We start from the raw sequence: 22,097 nt of genomic DNA on the forward strand, positions 1-22,097 counted from the left end.
AATAAAACTTAAAATCAGCACAGATCCTTCAAGAAAACAATCCTTAACCTAATCCCGAAGAAAAAGGTAATGATCTATTAGGACCAATTGAAAAATGGCTGAACAATCATAATCGGAAAAAAAAAAAAAAGGAAAAAGAAAACAAACAGTCCACTTAATGTTAGGTCCACCATCCAGAGAGACTCAGTAAGCGTGTGGAGGGGGTCATCGAAAAAATTACAAAGAACTGCCTAACAAGAGGACAAATAACAAATGGGCGCGTTAAGTTCTTAGACATATAAAGCGAAGTGCCTAACTTTCATAAATTTCTCGAGAAACTGCTTTTCGATGAAAAATAGTAAAATATTTGACCAAATTTATTTTCCATTTTTAAAAATTGGACAGAGCTTCGAGCCGGATGAATGAACTTTAAGAAGGGCAAACCTTGTCTTTCATATATATATATATATATATATATATTTAAAAGGCCTTGTTTGTAAATTTACAAAAAAAATTCGCCGCTATTTCGACATGCTTAAAAAGTCAGACATCCATTTGTAATTAGCCAATTTGATGGGCAGTACACCATAAATCATTTCTCGACCGCAAGCTTCTCTGCCTCTCCGCGTAAGTGCAAGCGGCCAATGAAATTAAACGGTCACACTTTTGAAATGGACGGTGCAGATCGAGCCAGCCTGATCGCCTCAATTTCTCCTTGTGTGCTGCTGCCGGCAAATTTTCCCATTTTTCCAAATGCACCCAACGGTCCTTCTTGACTTCGATCAAGTTCATTCTTTGAGATGCAGCGAGGATCAGAAAATAAGTACAAAATATATAGAGAATGTAAACGGAAGTGGTTCACTTAACGCATCTGTCTTCGTCCCATCCTCTCTATAAATATACATTCGCAAATTCTTGGTAGTACTACAAGGTCTCATCCTACCTCTGCCCATCAATTTGTTCTCCTCTCTGATACTACTGCAAGAAAGAGTCCATTCTCTCACCAGTGAGCAGTGAAGAACAAATCAATCCTTCAGGTTCCGATCTGGGCAGGAACAGAAACTTAACCATGGCATCAGGTCCTCTTCTCTTCTTTCGCGATACCAACTGCAACAATGCGGAAAAGGAAGAAGCCAGTACTGAGGAATGGGATAAGTTTTCTGCCATGTTGCAGAAGAGGCATGCAACCGCTGCCGCTTCTCCGGCCTTCCGGGACGAAGTCGATGAGGAGGATGAGAGTGGGTCTTCATCTGCAAGCGATCACGATAAGCAGCAGGAGGCTGCCGAAGATCTCCGGTACCGGGCCGAGTCCTTCCGGGCGCTGCACGAAGGGGTGGTTGATGGCCAAAGCAGCGTGAAGGAGAAGTGTGCTTGGCTAAGGTCTCAGCTGGTTGGGGAGGATGTTGAGTTCGAAACTCCATTTGGGAAGCGCCTCCTCACCTACGCCGACCACACCGCCTCCGGCAGGAGCCTCCACCATATTGAGAACTACCTCATCCAGAAAGTCCTGCCTTTCTACGGTGACCATCTCTTGCTCTCTCCATATCTAGAATTTTATGGAGCTCCTTGCTTTTTAATGCTTAGATTTATGCATTTATAGAGGTAATCTAGGGGCTGATTTTTCTACATTTCGGAAAAATAAATTGTAATTTGCTATGATATGTTCTTCACCATATCATTTTTCATCAAAGTGTCATAACTTCTCCAGCAGGCCTTTTGATGTCTATAGTTGTAAGATGGGTAACTAGAATTTCTAATTTGATCGAGTATTTGGCGGCGAAAAATGGATGTGAGTAAGATAAAACTTGCTAAACACAAAAGCCATTTGATTGTGCAAACAGGCAACACTCACACCGACGACAGCTTCGTCGGCCACCGGACGACGAAGATGGTGCATGAGGCGGCCGAATACATAAAGGCTTGCATGGGGGGCATCGCCGACGATGCCTTGCTCTTCTGCGGCTCGGGGACGACGGCGGCGATCAAGCGGCTACAGGAGGTGATGGGCATCGCCGTGCCGTCCACGATGAGGTCGAGGGTGCTCGGCACGCTGAGGCCGGAAGAGAGGTGGGTGGTGTTCGTGGGGCCATACGAGCACCACTCCAACCTGCTCTCGTGGCGGCAGTCGCTGGCGGAGGTGGTGGAGATCGGAGTGGACGGGGAGGGGCTGGTGGACATGGAGAAGCTGCGCAGGGAGCTGAAGTCGGCCAAGTACGCGAACCGACCGCTGCTGGGTTCGTTCTCCGCCTGCAGCAACGTCACGGGGATCTATTCCGACACTCGGGCCTTGGCTCGGCTCTTGCACGAGCATGGCGCCTTCGCTTGCTTTGACTTTGCTGCCAAGTAACTGCTTTTGACATTCTACTTCGTTTTTAGGTGACCTATAATGACTTTCTTCTACTACTTTCTGAATTCAAAGCAAATGGGAAGTTGCAAACAGAGAACTTTGCTTAGCAATGATTCGGAAAAGTAGCTGAACATATATTTCTGATTTTTTTTATCAAGTGCAAACATAGTGGTAGATGCCGGCACCAAGTTGCTGCCAACTCTGCCTTCAAGTTAAAGTCAATTATTTTGAAATATGTAAACTAAATTGTCTGTTTTCTTACATATATTATCCTTTCATGTTCAACTGTCTTGAAAAAAAAAATCGATGTCACACTCAAAGCTTAGAAAACCAACAAAACACTACCTTCATTACTTCTTTAATTTCTCAAGTCCCAACCAATTTCTTTAACGAGTTCCACCGTTGCTTTACACCAATGTAAATTATTTTGATTTTCGTGGGGGCATGCAGTGGACCATATGTGAAGATTGACATGCGATCCGGGGAGCTCGAAGGGTATGATGCAGTATTCTTGAGCCCTCACAAGTTCGTGGGCGGGCCTGGCACACCAGGGATTCTGCTCATGAGCAAGACCCTCTACTGCCTCTCTTCATCGCCTCCTTCAACCTGTGGTGGAGGCACTGTCGCCTTCGTCAATGGCTTCAATGAGCAGGTACCCTTTAATCGTCCACTACGTATTCAGCAATCAAGAACTGCCCATTTGGTTTCATCTTCACCATCATGATCATATTCATCTTCTCCAGGATACCTTATACCACAAGGACATAGAAGAGAGGGAGGACGCCGGAACTCCGGCGATCGTCCAGAAGATCAGAGCGGCCCTGGCCTTCTGGGTGAAGGAGTACATGGGCTACCACCTCATCGACTCCCAGGAGACCTTTTGGCTCGGACGCGCTCTCAAGAGGCTGCTCTCCAACCCCAACGTAATCGTCCTCGGCAACACCAAGGCCAAGCGCCAGCCCATCATCTCCTTCTTGGTCCGCACGACCTCTCCGGCGGAGACGACGTCCTTCGGCGAGAAAGGGGATCCGAAAAGCGGCGTATTCATGTGGGGGGAGAGGGCCACAAGGAGAGACAAACCCCTCCATGGCCGCTTCGTCGCCAAGCTCTTGAACGATCTCTTTGGAATCCAAGCGCGTGGCGGCTGCTCCTGTGCCGGCCCCTACGGCCATGTCCTGCTGGAAGTGGGCAAGGAGAAGTCGCTGGCCTTTCGTTCTGCCATCCTAAAGGTAGATAATCTTCTCTCGTCGGTGGGCACGCTGCATATTAGATTCCAATAGAATATACCTTTGACCATCTTTGCTTCATATTTTTGGATTTAATTCGATTTCAAATGGAAATATTCAAAGTATATACCACATCTAAATGCTCATTTTAAATTTGAAACCTGAATTCAATTTGAGTCCAACATTTAAATTCATAACCTAATCCTATTCTGCCGCATTGTTATATATTAGGATCCGATTTTTCAGGATATATGACTATATGATATAGATGTTTATTGAGTTTTAAATCTAAATTCAAATATGGATCCAATCATATATTTATTTAAAACCAAATTCAAATCCGATCGAATGTCAGCTTTTAAATCCAAATTTAATCCAATTTCTTGAGAATGTTAGATTTTTTTTCTAGATATAATGACTTTTGTAAGACAATTCGGTCGGATATTCAATCTGAATTAAATCGATTTGAGTCGCACCCACAGCAAGAATTTTCTTGTCTTCAGGCCCAAACATTTTTCCTCATGAGCTAATTAGCTCGACCTTGTTCAGGGTTACAATGGACTCAAGCCGGGATGGACGAGGGTCAGTTTCTCATACTACATTTCCTACGAAGAATTCGAGTTCATACTTGCCGCCATTGAGTTCATTGCGATCTACGGCCAACGCTTCCTCCCGCTCTACCGCTTCAACTGGAAGACCGGCGACTGGACGTTTAGGAAGAGCGCGATCGGCAGCATCGTGAAGGGCAGCCATGAACGAGCAGGCGGAGACTTCCCGCCATCACCTTCCAGTTCGAACACGTCGCTTGTCGAACGCAAGTACGTGTCATATCTCCAGAACGCCAAACTTGTCGCCAAGAACCTTCAAAAATTTCCGGCAGCCCGGCGAGTGCCCGCTGGCGTCGACGTCGACCTCATCCTCTTCAGAATCTGATGGCCAATGTTTTGTATTGACCTACTTTGCCAAGAGAGTTGCAAATATTGATCGCCATAACTCTCAATGTCTCTCGTAGTTTAATTTAGTTGTATATGTAGTTGGCAAGGTTGAATGCTCGAAAAGAAAGGCTCAAAGTCTTCATTACTCCTGCCTCCAAGGTCTTGAATTGGGTCGATATTTGGATGAACAGGAATATGATCAGAAGAACCAATATGAGATCGTCTAAATTAAACGGACAAACGATTAGGAAGCCCGTTTGCCGGAGAAATCTAACGAGAGAAAATGATCGAACCTTAGTAAATCAACTCTTCATATTGTATCTAGAAAGCCAAATTTGATAAAAACAGCTTAAGACATTGAAATTCAAAGAGTATTGTCTTCATGGTCATGTATACCTTTATTCATTCTCTCTATCACGGCTGTTACTACCATTTGCGGCTCATATCGACATTCCAAGTGGTGGAACCGACTATGGGGACGCTGGCCACAGGGTCATGTTGGTGGCCCTTCATCTCCAAGATCCATGGTCGTGATGGTAGAGTATTTTAATAGCGTGATATTTTTTTTATTTCTGTGGATTTTTCATCATTATAATGTTTTCTATATGGGTTATTTTTGGGCATTTTGAAAGATAAACTGATACTTCAATCATCTCGGACCCGAACACCAACTCTCATGTTCAGGCCCGAATATATACGTTTTCCAAAATTTAATTAAGCAAAATATGGAATGCACTAATATACTGCGACGTCTCATGTTTTCCATTGGAAAAGTATGAAACTACAACCAACTTTTCTTCTCATTGCATATTGAGGATGAAACTACAACCAACTTGATTAATTTTTTTAGACAAAAACAATTGTACGTTTTAGATTGTTTGTATTTTGCTGTTGGATTCTTTTCAGATCTATGGATGTTGAGGCAATTAGATCGAAAATGAGAGCTGTCAGTTTGTGAACTTCATAACCAACTCACATAACAAAGAGCTAGAGCTTTTATGGCTTCCGGGGTTTTATGCTGAAGGTGGGTTTCCGAAAGTAAACATTAAAAAAAGACGCTCTTGTGACTTAGAAGTTCACCGCTTAATGAGTTCATCGCTTATGGAGCACAGACAGGGTTTAGCCTCGATGAGCCAGAAATGACTTACTTTGCTCCATTCATCTCGTTTTCATCATTTCCCTAACTTATCTAGCAACATTCTCACTCTCAAATCTCAAGAAACGCCATCTCAATACCTGCGGTTTAACTTGAGAAGAAATTCAGTGTATGCATTCAAACTTGAGGTTAACTACGATTTCAAAAACTTTATCAGAGATCAGCCACTACTCATGTGAGCTTTGGTACCTGAAGGTTTTACATGTTAGTAGAAATGTCAATATATCCGATTCAGATGGGATACCAGACCAAACCATCCTGAAATAAATAGTATATAGAAAAAAATTAATATCTGAGTAACAAGTCAGATCAGTTTCTGATTTAAGAAATGGCATCCGGTCGATTCCTATTCGGGCATATATAAATGTTTGATCAGATTCAGATTCAAATTCAAATCAGATTTACTTGTAAATGAATATCATATATCCAATACTCCTACATTTTGAAAATCATCCAGATTCGTTTCAAATTCTGATTTGTATATGAATGTAAAAGTCCAATTCAGATTGAAATCAAATTTCCAATTTAGATTCTGATATGTCATTTCTTCGTTCGTATTCAAATCTGAGTATGTAAATATCCTAAAAAAATGGATATGATTAAGAAGATATCTGATTTGAATCTGATCCATTGACAATCAGTACATGCCAGTGGCTATTGTTTTTCATCTTTCCTGCTTTTATCACAGGATCATTGGCGTGTTCAAGTTGGCGTTGGTAGACTTAGGATTAACAAATCAATCTTTTCATGGATTGCCAAGTTGGTCAAGTTTATTAACTGAAAATCCATATTAACAGCCCACAATGTATACATAAGTTGCAAACTTTCGTTCAGATATTCTAAAAAAGGGTGTCAGGACAACTACTCCTGAGATCTGCATGCATCACAAAACTTTGCGTGCTTGTCACGAGTACTAAGTAAAATTCATTTCAATTGCATCGATGTGAAGTTTTATATACTTTATAATGAGGATAGAAAATACTAAACCTGAATTCAATAAGCTGTGAGACCACAGCTCATTTGTTCCATTAACTATTCATCAGAGAAAATTCATTATGTTCCTCGTCTGAGGCTATCGTTTCCACCATATATATGTCCCTGAGCTACTTGTCAAGCTCGATGTAAGTTCAGGCGCAAGCATAGATTGTGCGTTTGCATGCTTGAAAAGATAAAATTACTTTCTGATATTCTGATTTCATCTGTACATAATTTTTAGTGAACAAAGAGTGTGAACATAACCAGTTTCGCACATACTCTGCAACTTTAGCTTCCCCTTCTGTTTTTTTTCTCGCACCATATGGTGATCTGTCTCCCTTCCATTCATCGTCGTTGTCACGACAACAACAACACAAACAGTTGGTGTTATTATGGAATGGAGAGCGATTGTAGAATCAAGTACGCTTCTCCAGTACGTGACCTATCAGTTTTTTTGGAAAATATTGGCATGAAACTGCAATGCTGCCAAGGACAGCCATGTTTGTGACTATGCATGGCCTAAAAGAGTTCAAATTGGATCTCTCCTAAGAAGAAGCCATGACCTGATGATCACAAGTCTAAAGACCCAACCAAGAAAATAAAATACGTCAATAATGTCAGTCCTAACTCAGTTGTCGAGTTGCTTCAGTTTGTTTCTTTCACGCTTCTTCTCCGATCTCTTTCGTGTGGCAACACAACTTGGTTGATCGGCGCCGGGCCGACCTATAACTTGAACGAGATGGAAACGCAATTGGACTGTAGAATCGATTTTGAAATTTCTTTATAGTTTGAATTATTAGAAAGATTAGAAATTTATCGTGAGCTAATTCTTGATCCTTTTGAATAGTCATACCATAGACTTAATTGAGTCTTTTCTCTGCACGTAGCATATATATTTCCATGCACAGATGATTAATTGAGTCATTTGGAAGAAGTTTAGTCATATATCTTGTTGTCTTTTCAAGTTCAAAAGTAGGAAAAAGAAAAGATATTGGCATATCGTTATATGTTGTCGACCATGCTAACTTCTTTTTATTTTTTTTCAATTTGAGGAGATAAAAGGCCTCCACTTTTCACTTTCCCCTAAGGTCAAGAGTCACATCAACTTGTATAACGAGTTGACGCTCATGTCTTTACCAGCCACCGGCTTGAAGCGGTGTGACAAAACCTTCAAGAAAACTATGCTAATCAGAATCAAGCCTGCTAGTGAAAATCGAGCCCTCAACAGAATATAAAAATGCTCTATATATATATATATATATATATATATATATATATATATATATATATATATAGAGAGAGAGAGAGAGAGAGAACGTGAGTCAAAGTGATAAGTTTGTAAGTGGAATATTTTTCTTCTGCATATAATATTAACGATGTTGAAAGACTAAGTGGGATACGCTATCAATACCTAACCATGTTATAATTCTTAGTCATCAACAAAGCCCTTTGTCTTCATCTCCCCCAAACTTCTTGAATTGAGATCATGTACTACTTGCTTGTATCTTACTCAAATGACTTCCTTTGTATATTGGAGAGGTGGCGGTTTCCCGTTCTGCTAACATCTTCCTGCCTGCTCAAGAGAAACTATTAACATCATATGCTGATCATTAATTATTTTTCCACACCTAACATATGGTGACGACCTTACCTTTGAATCTTTGATTTCCAAATATTTTAGAAAAATTTCGACTTCTTTCAAGCAATTTTTTTTTTTTTATGAAAACGATTCTTCAATGAATACTGTGAGTCTGTGACTGTGGCTGACGCTGATGAAACTTGAAAGAGTACATCCAACTTAAATATTTATTTTAATTCCTTATATCCATTTCAAATAATTTAAATATTTTTTTAATTCAAAGAATCAACAAGTAAGGCAACCATTAGCAATGCAAATGATATTCTCAATCAGTGAGCACACGCATCAATGTAACGATCTAGCTCACTCCACACCAGCTTCGGGTATTTGGGCATTTGATGGATCTCAATCTCTCTTCTAACAGTTTTAGTTACAATTTCAAAAAAAAAAGAAAGAACCAGGACAATCAACTATTTTAATGTCTTCTTTTGTAAGCTCTTAAAGCTCTCTCTTCAATATAAGACTAAACTTCTCAAAGTAATGCATCAGAGTCTATACTTAATTCAGGATCATCCTTGAGACCATGGAGAGGAGGAACTCAAACTCATAGCTTCTCCCCTGGTAAGGAAGAGTAGAATGATGGACCAACCTAAAGCCATTTTTCAATGGTGCCAATCTCTTCTATAATTCAAATTCATATACTCTAAAATTCAAATTAATTGTCACCCTGCTTCTTTTTGTTCATCTAGTTTATGTATTTTTTTACATTCTTTGGTGCGCATGTGTACTCAAATATTTATGATGGCTGATACAAGCCAATGTGGAATGGCTGATACACAATATTATCTAGGTTCCACATAGAATTTATATATATAGATGTTGCTGAATGATTAAAAAATAAAAAGTTGTCGCTAACAAACAGTTGTCACTGGAGCATAATATCGGTTTATGATGCAGCAACAGTTGATGATACTTTTTAACAACATTTTATATTGCTTTTAATAAAATTTTAAATTTTAATAATCCCCCCGGCAACACCTGACATCCAGCAGTTATCCATCCTACAGCCACTGACTTCTTGTGGATGTGAATCTTCCCTATCAGTTTCAGTTGAAAGGAAGCGGGATGAGCAATCTGAGCTGATACCGACTTCCCGCCTCTAGTTGAGAACGTCATCTGCCATTGAACTTCCTCCATTGGAGGGAAGCCACAAATTTCTTCAGTTCAGGTAAAGGCTTTTACGTCAAAAGATGGCCCAGAATTCTCCCTAGAACTCGAATTTAGTTGGCTTGGACTTTGTCGAAGTGGAATTCTCATACAACACTGGAAAGAGAGAGAAACCGTGTGTGTCTGTATAGGCACATGGCGTCAGCCCCACTGTATTTTCAAAACATTCACAACAAGTGGTGGCATGAGAGAGACGACTCGAAGGTCTAACTTTTTTTTGCGACCACCCAACCTTCAATTCAAATGTCATGCATGCTATCTTTTACGGCCTCAAACAATAACGCCTTTTAGCGACCACCTATCGTTCAATTCAAATGTCATGCATGCCATCTTTTACGGCCTCACACAATGGCGCTTTTTTGCGACCACCTAGCCTTCAATTGAAATGTCATGCATGCTATCTTTTACGGCATCAAACAGTAGCGCCCACATGAATCGAACTAAAAGTTGTCGTATGCACCCTGAAGCAAAATTCAAATTGGACAAATATTTTGTAAAAAACATTATTTTAGCCTTTCTTAATTTTTTCTAAGATAAGCTGTGGAAATTTTCTGTTTAATGTGATTGGGCAGTTGGCTATGGGTTTGGCGGTTTCTTGGCTTGTGTTTGACGGTTTCTTGGCTGGAGTCACTGGTCATTACAATCAGAGGCTGTTTTTTGCATGTAGGTATTCTTTGGTATTTCTAAAATTGAAAATTCCTTTCATTATTATTTTATTAAATTATTTGCCAAGGTAGAGTCAGCTTATAATATTATATATATTACTTTGGAATTGAAAATTTCCAGTCAGTACCGCCCTCCAAAGGGACTGGAAATTTATGTGCAGTAAATATAATATTCTTAAAACTGTACCTTTTCAATTAAGTTGTGCTATAAATATCTTTCTCTACTGGACTGTATTCTATGCGTATTTTTTCCACCTCTTGGGTGGGACAAAAGTTTCGAAAAGAAGTTTTTCAGAATCAACTCAACGGCAAGTTTTTTCATCAGAAGTTTCGTAGAAAGGAAAAAATTTTAAAATTTAAATCCTAACTCCATTGCCATAAGATATTTCATGCTCATCAAACACACCCTTAAGGAATCAATATGAAAATAAGTAATTTTTGTAGCATACGAACAATTACCCACATGCATCAGTCCCTCTTTCCCAACATTATCAGCACCAAAAACCGTGAGAAAGTAAATAATAATATTTTTTTTCGACTTTTGCCATATTGAGATTCATAATGTGATATTTCGTTGTGCACTTTTAAGTTCAAAATTCTTTGCGTTCAAAACAAAATAATAGTATTTTCTTCGATTTTATGCTTTATCGTTCGCAACTATGTTCTAGATGGAAACGGTCAAATCCTTTGCGTCGCCAAGCTTTTGTCCAGAACGAACGAGACCAAAGACACCGCCCCTGGTTAGGAACAGAGCCAGGCAAAGCGGCCAACGGTGTTTGACACGTTGACGTGCGTTCAGACACGTTCATGTGCCCTTATGGAAGTGAAAGCTCGGTTCTAATAGTTCTTTAATTTCTCCCAATATGACCGCCTATGCATGGCCAATTTTTTTTTTCTGAAACAATTAAAAAAGAAAAGGAAAAAAAAAAAACTACATTTGGATAACGCTTGATATCATAAATGTAAGGGCGGAGGGAAGGAAGGCTGGCAGTTTAGGAAAAAAAATAAATTTATGTTTATATTTTTGAAAATTTTTAATTTGGCACATGTAAAAATTATTCTGAAAATTAAGTTCCCATATAAATATTAAAAATACTATTTTGACCCCTCTTAGAAATAATTGGGTGTATCATGAGCGGACTCATTCAAATTGCTGGGACATGATTCTAATTAACTGGCCCCTCAAAGTCTATGACATTTTTATCTTTAAGATCAGCTTCATTATGAGACTGGATTTTCAAGTCTTTTTTTCCTCATAAAATTCACCAAAAGTTAGATGAGAATATGTGTGTGACTTATGATTCTGGTTATTTAGAATCACCCAACCATCGTTCATCGAGTCAGAACCATGTAGATGTTTAAAAGAAAAACAAAGAAAAAAAAAATTATGAATGGATACTCAATGACTAAAATTACCATAATTTTGTTTCTTTCTTTTTCTCTTAATTACATATCCTGTTGAATCGGATAGACCTTGTTAGATGGTTTCCTGACGTTGCAAAGTTAGAGTCACCATCCAATTAATTAATATAAATGGATATTAAATGTCTAAAATTACCATCATTTTCTTTCTTTCTTTTTCTCTTAATTGTCTGTCCTCTTGAATCAGATAGACCTTGTTAGATGGTTATTGACAATGAAAAGTTAGAGTTCAATATATATATATATATATTGGCTGCGACATATTGAAAGGCATAGTTTGTTTAGTACTAAGCATGATCTGTATTAAACACATGACTTAATTTCAAGGTTGCCGCCACTCTAAGAAGTCATCTGATTAGTTGTGATAAAATGATGGGACCTGTTTGGAACCTTTAAGAACATGAACTTGGTCAAAACCCTGTGGGGGAAAATGCCAAAGTTCAGGTATTGCAGAAGTGGCCATGGTGGAGCCAAACACGACTCGCCAATTTGACTGTTTGCACACTGTTTGACGTTCCAAGGCGGGAGAGCTTGGAAACGGTCTGCAATATAAAATATTATCGCTTTTCTGTCCTGCCTTTCTCCCGTTTTAAGGCTAAAGAAATGTACAATACAATTTACACTAGGAAAGTTTTTCCTGCAAACACATTGGGGCGGGCTCCGTTCTGATTCTAGACAATCCACTTTTTTTCTTTTTAGTTAGTTTCAAATGATTTTAGAAGCAGTTAACTATGTTTATAATTTTTTATTTCAGAAAAATAAAAATAAAATAATTTTGTTAACAAATACACGGTCCAAGCTTATCTTATCATTGGGTCGGACAATGAACTTTGCTGACCGGAGGTCCGGCGACGACCGCCTGACAGACGACCGCAGTCCCCAATTTCGAAATAGACCTTTTAGCCGAAAAGGTGGTGGTGGCGGGCCGCGGTTCATCTCGTAGCTTGACTTTCCGACTTGGCGACGGCCTCGCTTGGACAGACAACATTTGCCGTCCGATTTCCAAGATGCACGCTCCAAATTAAAGCAGAGACCTGCTTTTTGTTTTCCCCTTGTCGGCGTTGACGCCAAATCCCGATCTTCTTTGCATTTCTTTCTTTCTCCAGTGGCCATGAACAAGCCAAAGTTGGCCCCCCCAGGCCCACCGCGTTTGCTTCGAGATAAAAAAACAGAGGCGAACACGTCAACACGCGGAAGGATCACAAAACTATTAAGAAACGTAGAAATTAATAATAATGGAAACAGGAATAAAGTCTGGCTGCTTCACAGCTATAAGCAAAGTTACTCTCTCACTTTTTCCACCGCCTCTTTACTAGAAAAGTCTATAAATACAGGACTACGAAAGGCATTTCATTCAAAAGTGGAGAGACGCTCACCTAGCCCTTCAGATTGGTGGTCGTCTTCTTCCTCTGTAAACTAGCCTTTTCTGCCTCCCCATCTCTCCGTCGAAGCCATCACACATCATGTCTTCTGCTTCATTTCTTATGTTTTCTGAGTCTAAGTACAGTGATACTAGAAAAGGGGATTCAGAAAAGGCAGTGGAGAGGGCTTCTTCCTCTATGCTGACCGGCGGCTACCACTATGCCGACGAGGAGCAGCGTGCACCAATTGTCCTGAAACCAGCGGGGCATGGCGCACCTGCTGTTGCTGCTCCGGCCTTCCGTGACGAACTCGATGATGTGTATGAGGGCGGGTCTTCTTCTGCAAATGACGACCACCAGATGGAGGCCGCCGAAGATCTCCGGTACCGGACCCAGTCCTTCCAGGCGCTGCACCAGGGAGTGGTGGATGGCAGCAGGAGCGTGGAGGAGAAGTGCGCTTGGCTTCGGTCTCAGCTGATTGGGGAGGATGTTGAGTTCGATACTCCCTTCGGGAAGCGCCGCCTCACCTACGCCGACCACACCGCCTCCGGCAGGAGCCTCCACCATATTGAGAACTACATCATCCAAAATGTCCTGCCATTCTACGGTGACTATCTCTTGCTTCTTCATTTGATTTACTTTTTCCTTAGCTAGAAAGGAATTCGGGCACCAGTTTCCTGATAATCTTAAGAATATCATTATCTTATCATTATACATCTGTATTCTCATAACTTTTTCTTCTGGTTACGTGTTTGAAAACGCAAGCAACCCACTGCTGGTCTCCACTGCCAGGTGGTAGGTCTTTGGTTGGTAAAACTTTGACTAGCGTTCGATAAACTTGAAGGGACATCTTTTCAGTTTGAGGAAATCTCTTAAATGCAATCTTTCTATCATGAAAACAGGAAATACCCACACAGATGACAGCTTCGTCGGCCACCGGACGACGAAGATGGTGCATGACGCGGCCAAATACATAAAGACCTGCATGGGGGGCGGCGCCGACGACGCCTTGCTCTTCTGCGGCTCGGGGACGACGGCGGCGATCAAGCGGCTGCAGGAGGTGATGGGCATCGCGGTGCCGTCCACGATGAGGTCGAGGGTGCTCGGCTTGCTGAGGCCGGAGGAGAGGTGGGTGGTGTTCGTGGGGCCATACGAGCATCACTCTAACCTGCTTTCGTGGCGGCAGTCGCTGGCGGAGGTGGTGGAGATCGGAGTTGACAGGGAGGGGCTGGTGGACATGGAGGCGCTGCGCTGGGAGCTGAAGTCGGCCAAGTACGCGAACCGACCCCTGCTGGGCTCGTTCTCCGCCTGCAGCAACGTCACGGGAATCCACACAGACACTCGAGCCTTGGCTCGGCTCTTGCACAAGCATGGCGCCTTCGCTTGCTTCGACTTTGCTGCTAGGTTGGACTACTTTCTACGCTCTCACCATTGATTTTTCTTAAACTATGTTTATCTATATAATATAGTCATACATAAAAGACTTCAAAAACAAAAAATAGTCAAAATGCACTATATTTTTCAACTTGAGATTATCCTCTTTAATCGGTCAACCTTCTGATACAGTTTCTGAAAGTCATCGCTTTGAATTTTGTTCAGTGGGCCATATGTGAAGATCGACATGCGATCGGGGGAGCTTGAAGGGTATGACGCAGTGTTCTTGAGCCCTCACAAGTTCGTCGGCGGGCCGGGAACACCAGGGATTCTGCTCATGAGCAAGACCCTCTATTGCCTCCGATCATCCCCACCTTCCTCCTGTGGTGGAGGAACTGTGGCCTTCGTTAATGGCTTCAGTGAGCAGGTACGTACCTTTTCACCTTTTATGGAGCACTTGGCCTATAATATTCAGCAATCGAGGACTACCCAGTTGGCTTCGTCGTCGTAATAATCTTCTTTTTGTTGTCTCGTGCAGGACACCTTATACTATGAGGAGATAGAGGAGAGGGAGGACGCCGGAACTCCGGCGATCGTCCAGAAGATCCGGGCGGCCCTGGCTTTCTGGGTGAAGGAGTACATGGGCTACCACCTCATCGAAGCCCAGGAGTCTTTCTGGCTCGAACGGGCGCTTAAGAGGCTGCTCTCCAACCCAAACGTGGTCGTCCTCGGCAACACCAAGGCCAATCGCCAGCCAATCCTCTCCTTCTTGGTCCACACGACCTCTCCCGCGGAGACGACGTATTCAGGAGAGAAAGGGGACCGGAGTAGTGGCGTGTTCATGTGGAAGGAGAGGGCCACAAGGAGGGACAAACCACTCCATGGCCGCTTCGTTACCAAGCTCCTGAACGATCTCTTTGGAATCCAAGCTCGCGGTGGCTGTGCCTGCGCTGGCCCCTACGGCCACATATTGCTCGGTGTGGGGAAGGAGCAATCTCTTGCCTTCCGATCTGCAATCCAAAAGGTAGTTTGCGTAATTGACTTGATGTGCTCATACGAATCGCTTTAAGAAACTCCAGTCAATTGCTGCCGATATCATTCATTGAATCCGAACATTTCTCAAAGATACTTAGAAAAATGACCTTATCCAATCGAGTACCAGTGTCTCAGCCAATTATAAATGAATAAGACTTTAAAATATAAAAATTCTTACATACTAACGTTGAATTTGCGAAGATCTTTCCTGGTCATTTCTTCTATTGTGATTTGTGATTAATCAAGAACCATATTTCTTATCGTCTTCAACGATTGTGTTGCAGGGCTATAATGGACTCAAGCCTGGTTGGACAAGAATCAGTCTCTCATACTACATTTCCAATGAAGAGTTCGAGTTCATACTTGCCGCCATTGAGTTCATTGCCATCTACGGCCAGCGCTTCCTCCCACTCTACCGCTTTAGCTGGAAAACCGGCGACTGGACGTGCAGGAAGAGCGCGGTCAGCAGCGTCGTGAATGGCAACCTTGAACCAGCAGGCAGAGACGGATGGCTGTCAACTTCTGGTTCCCTAATCTCAAACGGAAACGCCATGACCCTCGTTGAGCGCAAGTATGCGTCGTATCTCGAGAACGCCAAGCTCGCCGCCGATGCCCTCGACAGGTTCCCTCCGGCACGGCAGATTCCTCCAGAAGTTGATCAAGACCTCGTTCTTTTCAGGGTCTGATGTCGACGACGTAGCCTAACCAAATACTTTATGTACACTTGTTTACATGTGAAAGGCTTTTAACACTTTTCCATTAAAAATGTACATCTATGTGATTATCTAAACACGTTTATATGAGTTCCTTACATTTGCTTTTGTCTATGGTGTGCAATTTTTTATTGCAATTATGCTGCAAATTTTTTGGCTTAACATGGGATGAAGAAAAGTATAATCATGCACAAAATAAACTGCTAAGAACCTTTTGGTTGTATTTGGATGATACTTTTATCTTGCCCAATGTTCTGAAAACTTTGTTTTGTGTACACCGAGTATTTTAATAAGTTTTAAAAATTTGGTTTGTTTGTTTGGGTTACATGTCTAGAACTTGGTTTTCTTTAAATCACCTGAGGGGGTCAGGGTTTTCACTCTAGTTTACAAAAGCCAAATCTTGTTAAAACAACATTTTCTTCAAATCTAGACTTTTCTGTTCACATTAGTCATAAACTAATAATATAGTGATCTCCGTAAGCCCTTACGTGTATGAATCGATCTTCTCATTCGTATGGACACGCTGCGGTGGCGGTGCTTATGATTGACGATCATGAAGGAAAAGAAAAGAAGAAAAAGTCGCTGTGCCACGTAGAGGCGAACAACCCAAGATCACAAAATTTTGTGACTTGGAAAGATCGAGCCTGACCCTGTGACTAGGTCAGGGACAGGTCGTCGGTAGAAATTACTTTATTGAAGTCAGAGATTAGGGATGCGGGGGATGGTAGAGGAGTCCTTTGCTGCTGCTGATGGGTTGAAGTAACGGTGGAAGATTGTCAACACGAGCACCACAACATCAACATCTTCATGGTCATCATCCCCCATTCACATCTCAAGCATTGGCAGCAGATGCAGACGTAAGAATAAAACGAAGCCCGGTAGAAATTACTTTATTGAAGTCAGAGATTTGACCAGGGATGCGGGGGAAGGTAGAGGGAGTCCTTTGCTGCTGCTGATGGGTTTGAAGTAAACGGTGGAAGATTGTCAACACTAGCACCACAACATCAACATCTTCATGGTCATCATCCCCCATTCACATCTCAAGCATTGGCAGCAGATGCAGACGTAAGAATAAAATAAAACGAAGCCAAAAGTAGCGTTCTTTACCAGAAAGGGAGGAGACAAGCCTGGTCCGAGTTTAATGAAGTGACAACTCTCTCTCTCTCTCTCTCTCTCTCTTTAGGGTCCTCCTTTTACCTCTCCTTTTTGAGCCCTTGTAAGAAAACTTGAGGATTCTCTTCTACATATTCTGCATACTCAGCTTCTCTCTTTCGGTTAATGGGGAATTTTCTGTGGTTCCAGACGGGAGTCGTTTTGATAGAGCGGACGTAAGAAGAAGGTACCCTCTTCGATTGCGCGTTCTCATTAATTCTTCTGTCTTGCATATGATTCGGACTTTTGGAATTTTGAGACATACTGTTGATGGCCAAATTGATCTTTCGCGACCCATCGATAAAGATAGGTCAGGGAGGATTGCTTCTCTTGATTTGGTGAAAATTGAGTTGTCATGTTTCTTTGGTTTGCTAGTATGCCTTTTCCATTTATTGTACCATGGGAAAGAATCTTGGGCTGCTTGTTCTTTAGGTGCGTTCACTGTGGTTTTGAAGAGCTTTCTTTTTCATCCCCTGCTTCTGGTGCCTTTCTTGCTTGGGCGAAAATTGAGGTGCCATGTTTCTCTAGGTTGCTAATCTGCCGTTTCCATTTATGGTAGCATTAGGAAGAACCTTGTGCTTTGCTTGTTCTTTAGGTGTGTACATTATGGTTTTGAATTTTGGGCAACGTTTGGTCTTAAATTTGGTTCACCAAGTAGGGTCTTCTGGTGGATGACCGTCTTAGGCCTCAACATCACTACTAGGTTTAGTCTGCGGGGAAGTAAATTTTTCTGTAATCCATCACTAGGAGATTGGTTCTCGTCAAGTGGTTCCTATATTGCTGACAGTTTGGGGAATGTAACGGGATGTGGAGGATGTCCTATCAATTTGTCGCAGGAAGGGTCTTGAAGTATCAAATGGTTTGAATCCCGTACTACGATTGTCTTATTTTCTTAGATATTCTTAATAATTGTTTCATTTTCTTAAGGATTCGTATTGATTTGAAGAGGGATTCAAAAGAAGGCTGCTTATTGATAACTTTGGTCTTCACCTCTGTTGCCTTTGATGTGAACATTGGCATCTCCCTTGTTTCTGTCCTATCCTACTAAATTGGTCTGCAAGTTGTGTCTATGGTGTTGTGGTGGTTAAAATGGGGCTTCATTGATTTAAGAGATCCACTCGAACTCTCATCGAGTTTAGTTATAACTTAAGTGGTTTTCACCTCTACCTCCTTTCCATTTTTCAATATTTGCTCGTGTATAAAATTATTTGTTCATGTCATATACTTAGAAACAACGTTTCTTACTTTGTTCCCTTCACTGCCGGCAGGAGAGAGCAGGTGGTTAGGCAAGTTGTGAATATCAAGTCCCAACCATACCATTCTGCACCCTAAGCTTTCATGGTGTTCTTCTCTTAAGGATAATACATGGTGTTTGGGACTCATTAAGATTTTCCTCTTAGAAGCGAGTTCATTAATGTGCCCTGATCTTGAAGGATTCATCGGGGGAAAAAGAAAACCCAAGAAATATATATACTTTGATTTTCACCTGATGCTAACTTTATGGCGTTTGAAAAATATAATCATTGTAAATGGTTCCATTGCTCTGCAATGCAGCAGGCTTCAAGTTTGGTGATTCTCAGGGCCGCAAGCAATCATGCCCTTTTGGTGACTTTGTCTAGATGAGAAAGAAAATATGATTTCTTCCGTTCTTGGACAGTAGGAAGATAAAAATTGTTAGGTATGGGGGAAAATCTCCAGCGTGCGATTATACACCTGTGGTCATTGATAAGACTTTCTATGAGTTCAAGGCTAGTGGATTGATCTGGAAGGAATAGGCTAACTTTATTTCATTTGAAATGTTTCTTTCCTCTTAAGGCCATGGTTCATTTCCCTTAAACATTTGTAGGTGCAAAACCTTTATGTAGATGCCTGATACAGATGGCATTTCTGATTTCCTGAATGCAGAATATGCTTTCACTTTTTCGGTTCAGGTTACAGCAGCCAGTACGATAATATATATATATATATATATATATATATATATATTGTCCTGTATATGTGGCTTCAACTATTTGTTGTTTTAAGTACAAATGTGGTTTACACTAACAAACTAGCCAATGCCAGGCAATATCGACCAATTTCACTGACTTCATCAATATTGATTCTACTAAGATTGTTGCAGTGGTACTACCATTTGACGAATGTCAAGCACGTGCATGTAATACATGATCTAGTGGGTATACATAAATTAGAATTGTATATATTGTTCCCGCACTACACTTTTTTGTTTTGTTTCCATATCACTTTTCATATCATAGCAAGTTTACTGGATATCCAGTTAAGAACTGTTCTTCTGCTACAGAATAACGAGACGCTTGATGATTGGATCTTGTAAAGCTGTATACCATTTGCTAATCTTCTCATGGATGAAAATGTTCGATAGAATATATCATGGATATTCAGTCGTTATAACTGCCAAATTATTTTTTGAAATAGTACAATCAGGTATGTAAAAGGGATATTTTAGAAAAACAACGGCTGTAGTTAGATGCTAGTCTCAGTGGCACAAAGACCCAATTTAGACAACCAGACAGTCCACAGTGTTGGTGTCTGTCTTGATTCAACCTGCTTCACTCAATTTATATGTGCGTCTGATGGTTGCCATCATTGAAGAAGTTGTGTCTGTTATGGGCTGGGGACCTCCTTCAGATCCAGAAATTTGCTTAATTTGAATGATTTTCTGCTATTATTTAAAAGTCACAAAATACAAGATGGAAAAGAACTGAAAAGAGTTCTTCGTCTGACTTGCGTCTCCACTAAATTCTGCTTTGCTATTTTAGCCAGAAAAACTGAAATTGTAATTTATTTTTTCAGTAATGGATGCTTCCCCACTAAATTCAAAGGGGAGATATGAAGATGATAACCAAACCGCAGGAAACGTATTGGGCATAACAGATATGACACCTTGGGATGGTGCCACAGGCTGCAATTTTTCTGCTGAACAGAAACAGGATGTAGGGCGTGTTATTCTGGTGAAGTGGGGCGATGTGACGAGAAAGATTGGAATTGATGGATCTTCAGCTGCAATCAAAGAGGCCATTAGGAATGCTTTCAGATTAAGATCCAAACGATCATTTTGGTTGGAAGATGGAGATGGCGTAGTCAGAAGCCTTGATCGTGCAATGCCGTTGACAACTTATACCCTTCATGTTGATCTTGGTATAGCTGTTGTTGGCTGCTACTTATTAAGACTGCCATTTATCAATTTGCAAGTTTCTCCAAGGAATAAACTCCAACATTTTTAGGTGTCACCATCAAGATTTACCAGTATGATGAGTGCAATCAACACGTCGTGAGCAGTGAGGATGCAACCTTGTACAGTGAAGAGGATTTCAGGGAGCTTCTATCCAGGCTCGGATGGAGAGCGCTGAGAGAGGTTGGGACCTACAAGGATGTTGAATCTATTGCTGAGCTTAGAGAGGATGTTGCATACCATCACAGTGGCTTCAAGACGTGAGACTATGCTTTAGGTGCTGTTCTGATTTCTTGAACTTATGGTTATTTTAACTATTTAACTATGGTTACCCAGATATATGAACTCAAACTACCCATAAGCTTTTCAAGTTGTTTTATCCAACAGGAGAAATGATTGTTAAGTCAGGCTAATGGCATCGCATCTGATACCATGTCCTGGCCACAGCAACCTGCTCTTGCTCTTTGGTGGTACCTTTGTTCTTTTGCGGAGAAAAGAAAGCAGATTCTGGAGATGAAGAAAAGTGGCAAACCGTATTTCCTCGTGTATTGGTTATCAAAAAACTACTTGAGTTGCACAAATTCTTGAACAATTCCAGATGCACCTTCATAGTGCTAAAATGTTTTTTGACTCGTTCAACTTTTAACCTGATTTTTCTCAATGACTTGGAAGCATGTAAAAAATTGTGAGAAGTAGCCGTTGTTAACAAGGCATCTCTTTTCTTTTACTAGAGGTAGCATATTCAATAATATATATGATGTAATATATGCAAGTAAATTTCAACTATTTTTCAAATAAAATCGGGTTCAGTTGAACGGTGGACAAAGAAGAGGTATCTCCGTCTCGTTTTGTCGTAGACTGTCTCTAAACTTGTGCTAATTCACCCAGAACTATCTCATTTATTCGACTCTGATTGGGTTAGTTTCACAAATAGGTGTATAGCTTTAACTGTCGTGTTTTAGATTCTGCGCAAAGAGAAACTCCTGAGGCTTTGTCAAGGGGGGACTACCATGTTTTAGTTTCTACCACGGACTGTCAATATCCCGGTTAAGTTTCAGAAGAAGGAAGCCTCTCCACAGCTTGGGCATTTCAGCAGCCATGACTCTGAACTTCAAACACTTGATCCACCAAACCAGGTGGTCACATTTGGCGCTCGGTTACCATTAAGTCAATGCACCACCATTGAAACAAAGTATTGCCACAGGCGCAAATAGCGCAGTAGGGTTCTGAAAGTATTCACAACACAAGGTATTGCCACAAGTGCAATGCAGTAGCTTTCTGAAAGTATTCACAATCATATTCCAGCATTTTTGCATGTTCTCTAGCAGCAGCTACTTAAAAGTAAATCAAAACCCTGAATGTCTGCAAAAAGAAACAGCCATGTCGGTTTGACAAAAAGTGGGTGATTCTAGTGGAACAAGCTTGACGCTTCAACAAAAACAAAACGGACAATTTAATCTTGGTTCTCTCTGGCTCTACCAGTTCTCGAACCTGGGATTTCAGTATACCATCATCAGGTGATACCACAAGGTCAAGTGAGTATCGGTAAAATGATCAATTTAATCACTTTTGATCCTTTAAACTGACGAGAGTCGGCACAAATGAAGTCCTCACTTTCAGTGGGGCACCCAGTCATAATGACGGCTGTACCACCATCAAGCTGGAAATGCTCTTCAAGATACAAAGATAAAATCTACGGCCTTCTGTCAGAACCAGTGTAGGTTTTGGTGCAGCTTGCACAATTGTCTAGTGAAAAAA

The 22,097-nt window shown here is 41.2% G+C and overlaps 3 protein-coding genes across 6 annotated transcripts; all 3 read left to right on the top strand.

Annotated features, from left to right (window-relative positions):
- The first annotated feature begins 940 nt into the window (after nt 1–940).
- On the top strand, nt 941–4,522 carry LOC116247592 (uncharacterized). The gene is made up of 5 exons (XM_031619774.1): nt 941–1,499; nt 1,821–2,322; nt 2,777–2,978; nt 3,070–3,555; nt 4,102–4,522. Exons 1-5 carry the CDS (start codon nt 1,049–1,051, stop codon nt 4,483–4,485), a joined length of 2,025 nt encoding a protein of 674 aa, XP_031475634.1. The 5' UTR covers nt 941–1,048; the 3' UTR covers nt 4,486–4,522.
- Nucleotides 4,523–12,882: 8,360 nt separating this feature from the next.
- LOC116247591 (uncharacterized) lies at nt 12,883–16,106 on the top strand. The gene is made up of 5 exons (XM_031619773.2): nt 12,883–13,479; nt 13,775–14,276; nt 14,472–14,673; nt 14,785–15,270; nt 15,566–16,106. The coding sequence occupies exons 1-5, from the start codon at nt 12,975–12,977 to the stop codon at nt 15,965–15,967; spliced, it is 2,097 nt and encodes a 698-aa protein (XP_031475633.1). The 5' UTR covers nt 12,883–12,974; the 3' UTR covers nt 15,968–16,106.
- Nucleotides 16,107–17,079: 973 nt separating this feature from the next.
- Nucleotides 17,080–21,066, top strand: LOC116247594 (trihelix transcription factor GT-4-like). Of its 4 annotated transcripts, none has more exons than XM_031619777.2 (4): nt 17,080–17,333; nt 19,961–20,305; nt 20,392–20,616; nt 20,727–21,066. In XM_031619777.2, the coding sequence occupies exons 2-3, from the start codon at nt 19,963–19,965 to the stop codon at nt 20,601–20,603; spliced, it is 555 nt and encodes a 184-aa protein (XP_031475637.1). In that variant the 5' UTR covers nt 17,080–17,333; nt 19,961–19,962; the 3' UTR covers nt 20,604–20,616; nt 20,727–21,066. The 4 variants fall into 4 exon arrangements, with proteins under 4 accessions (XP_031475637.1, XP_049931742.1, XP_049931741.1 ...); XM_050075785.1 differs by lacking the exon at nt 17,080–17,333 and adding an exon at nt 17,402–17,456 and having other exon boundaries at nt 20,711–21,066; XM_050075784.1 differs by lacking the exon at nt 17,080–17,333 and adding an exon at nt 17,402–17,456.
- Nucleotides 21,067–22,097: the final 1,031 nt, after the last annotated feature.

Source organism: Nymphaea colorata, chromosome 2 (genome assembly GCF_008831285.2).
Source record: "Nymphaea colorata isolate Beijing-Zhang1983 chromosome 2, ASM883128v2, whole genome shotgun sequence".
NCBI lineage: Eukaryota > Viridiplantae > Streptophyta > Magnoliopsida > Nymphaeales > Nymphaeaceae > Nymphaea > Nymphaea colorata.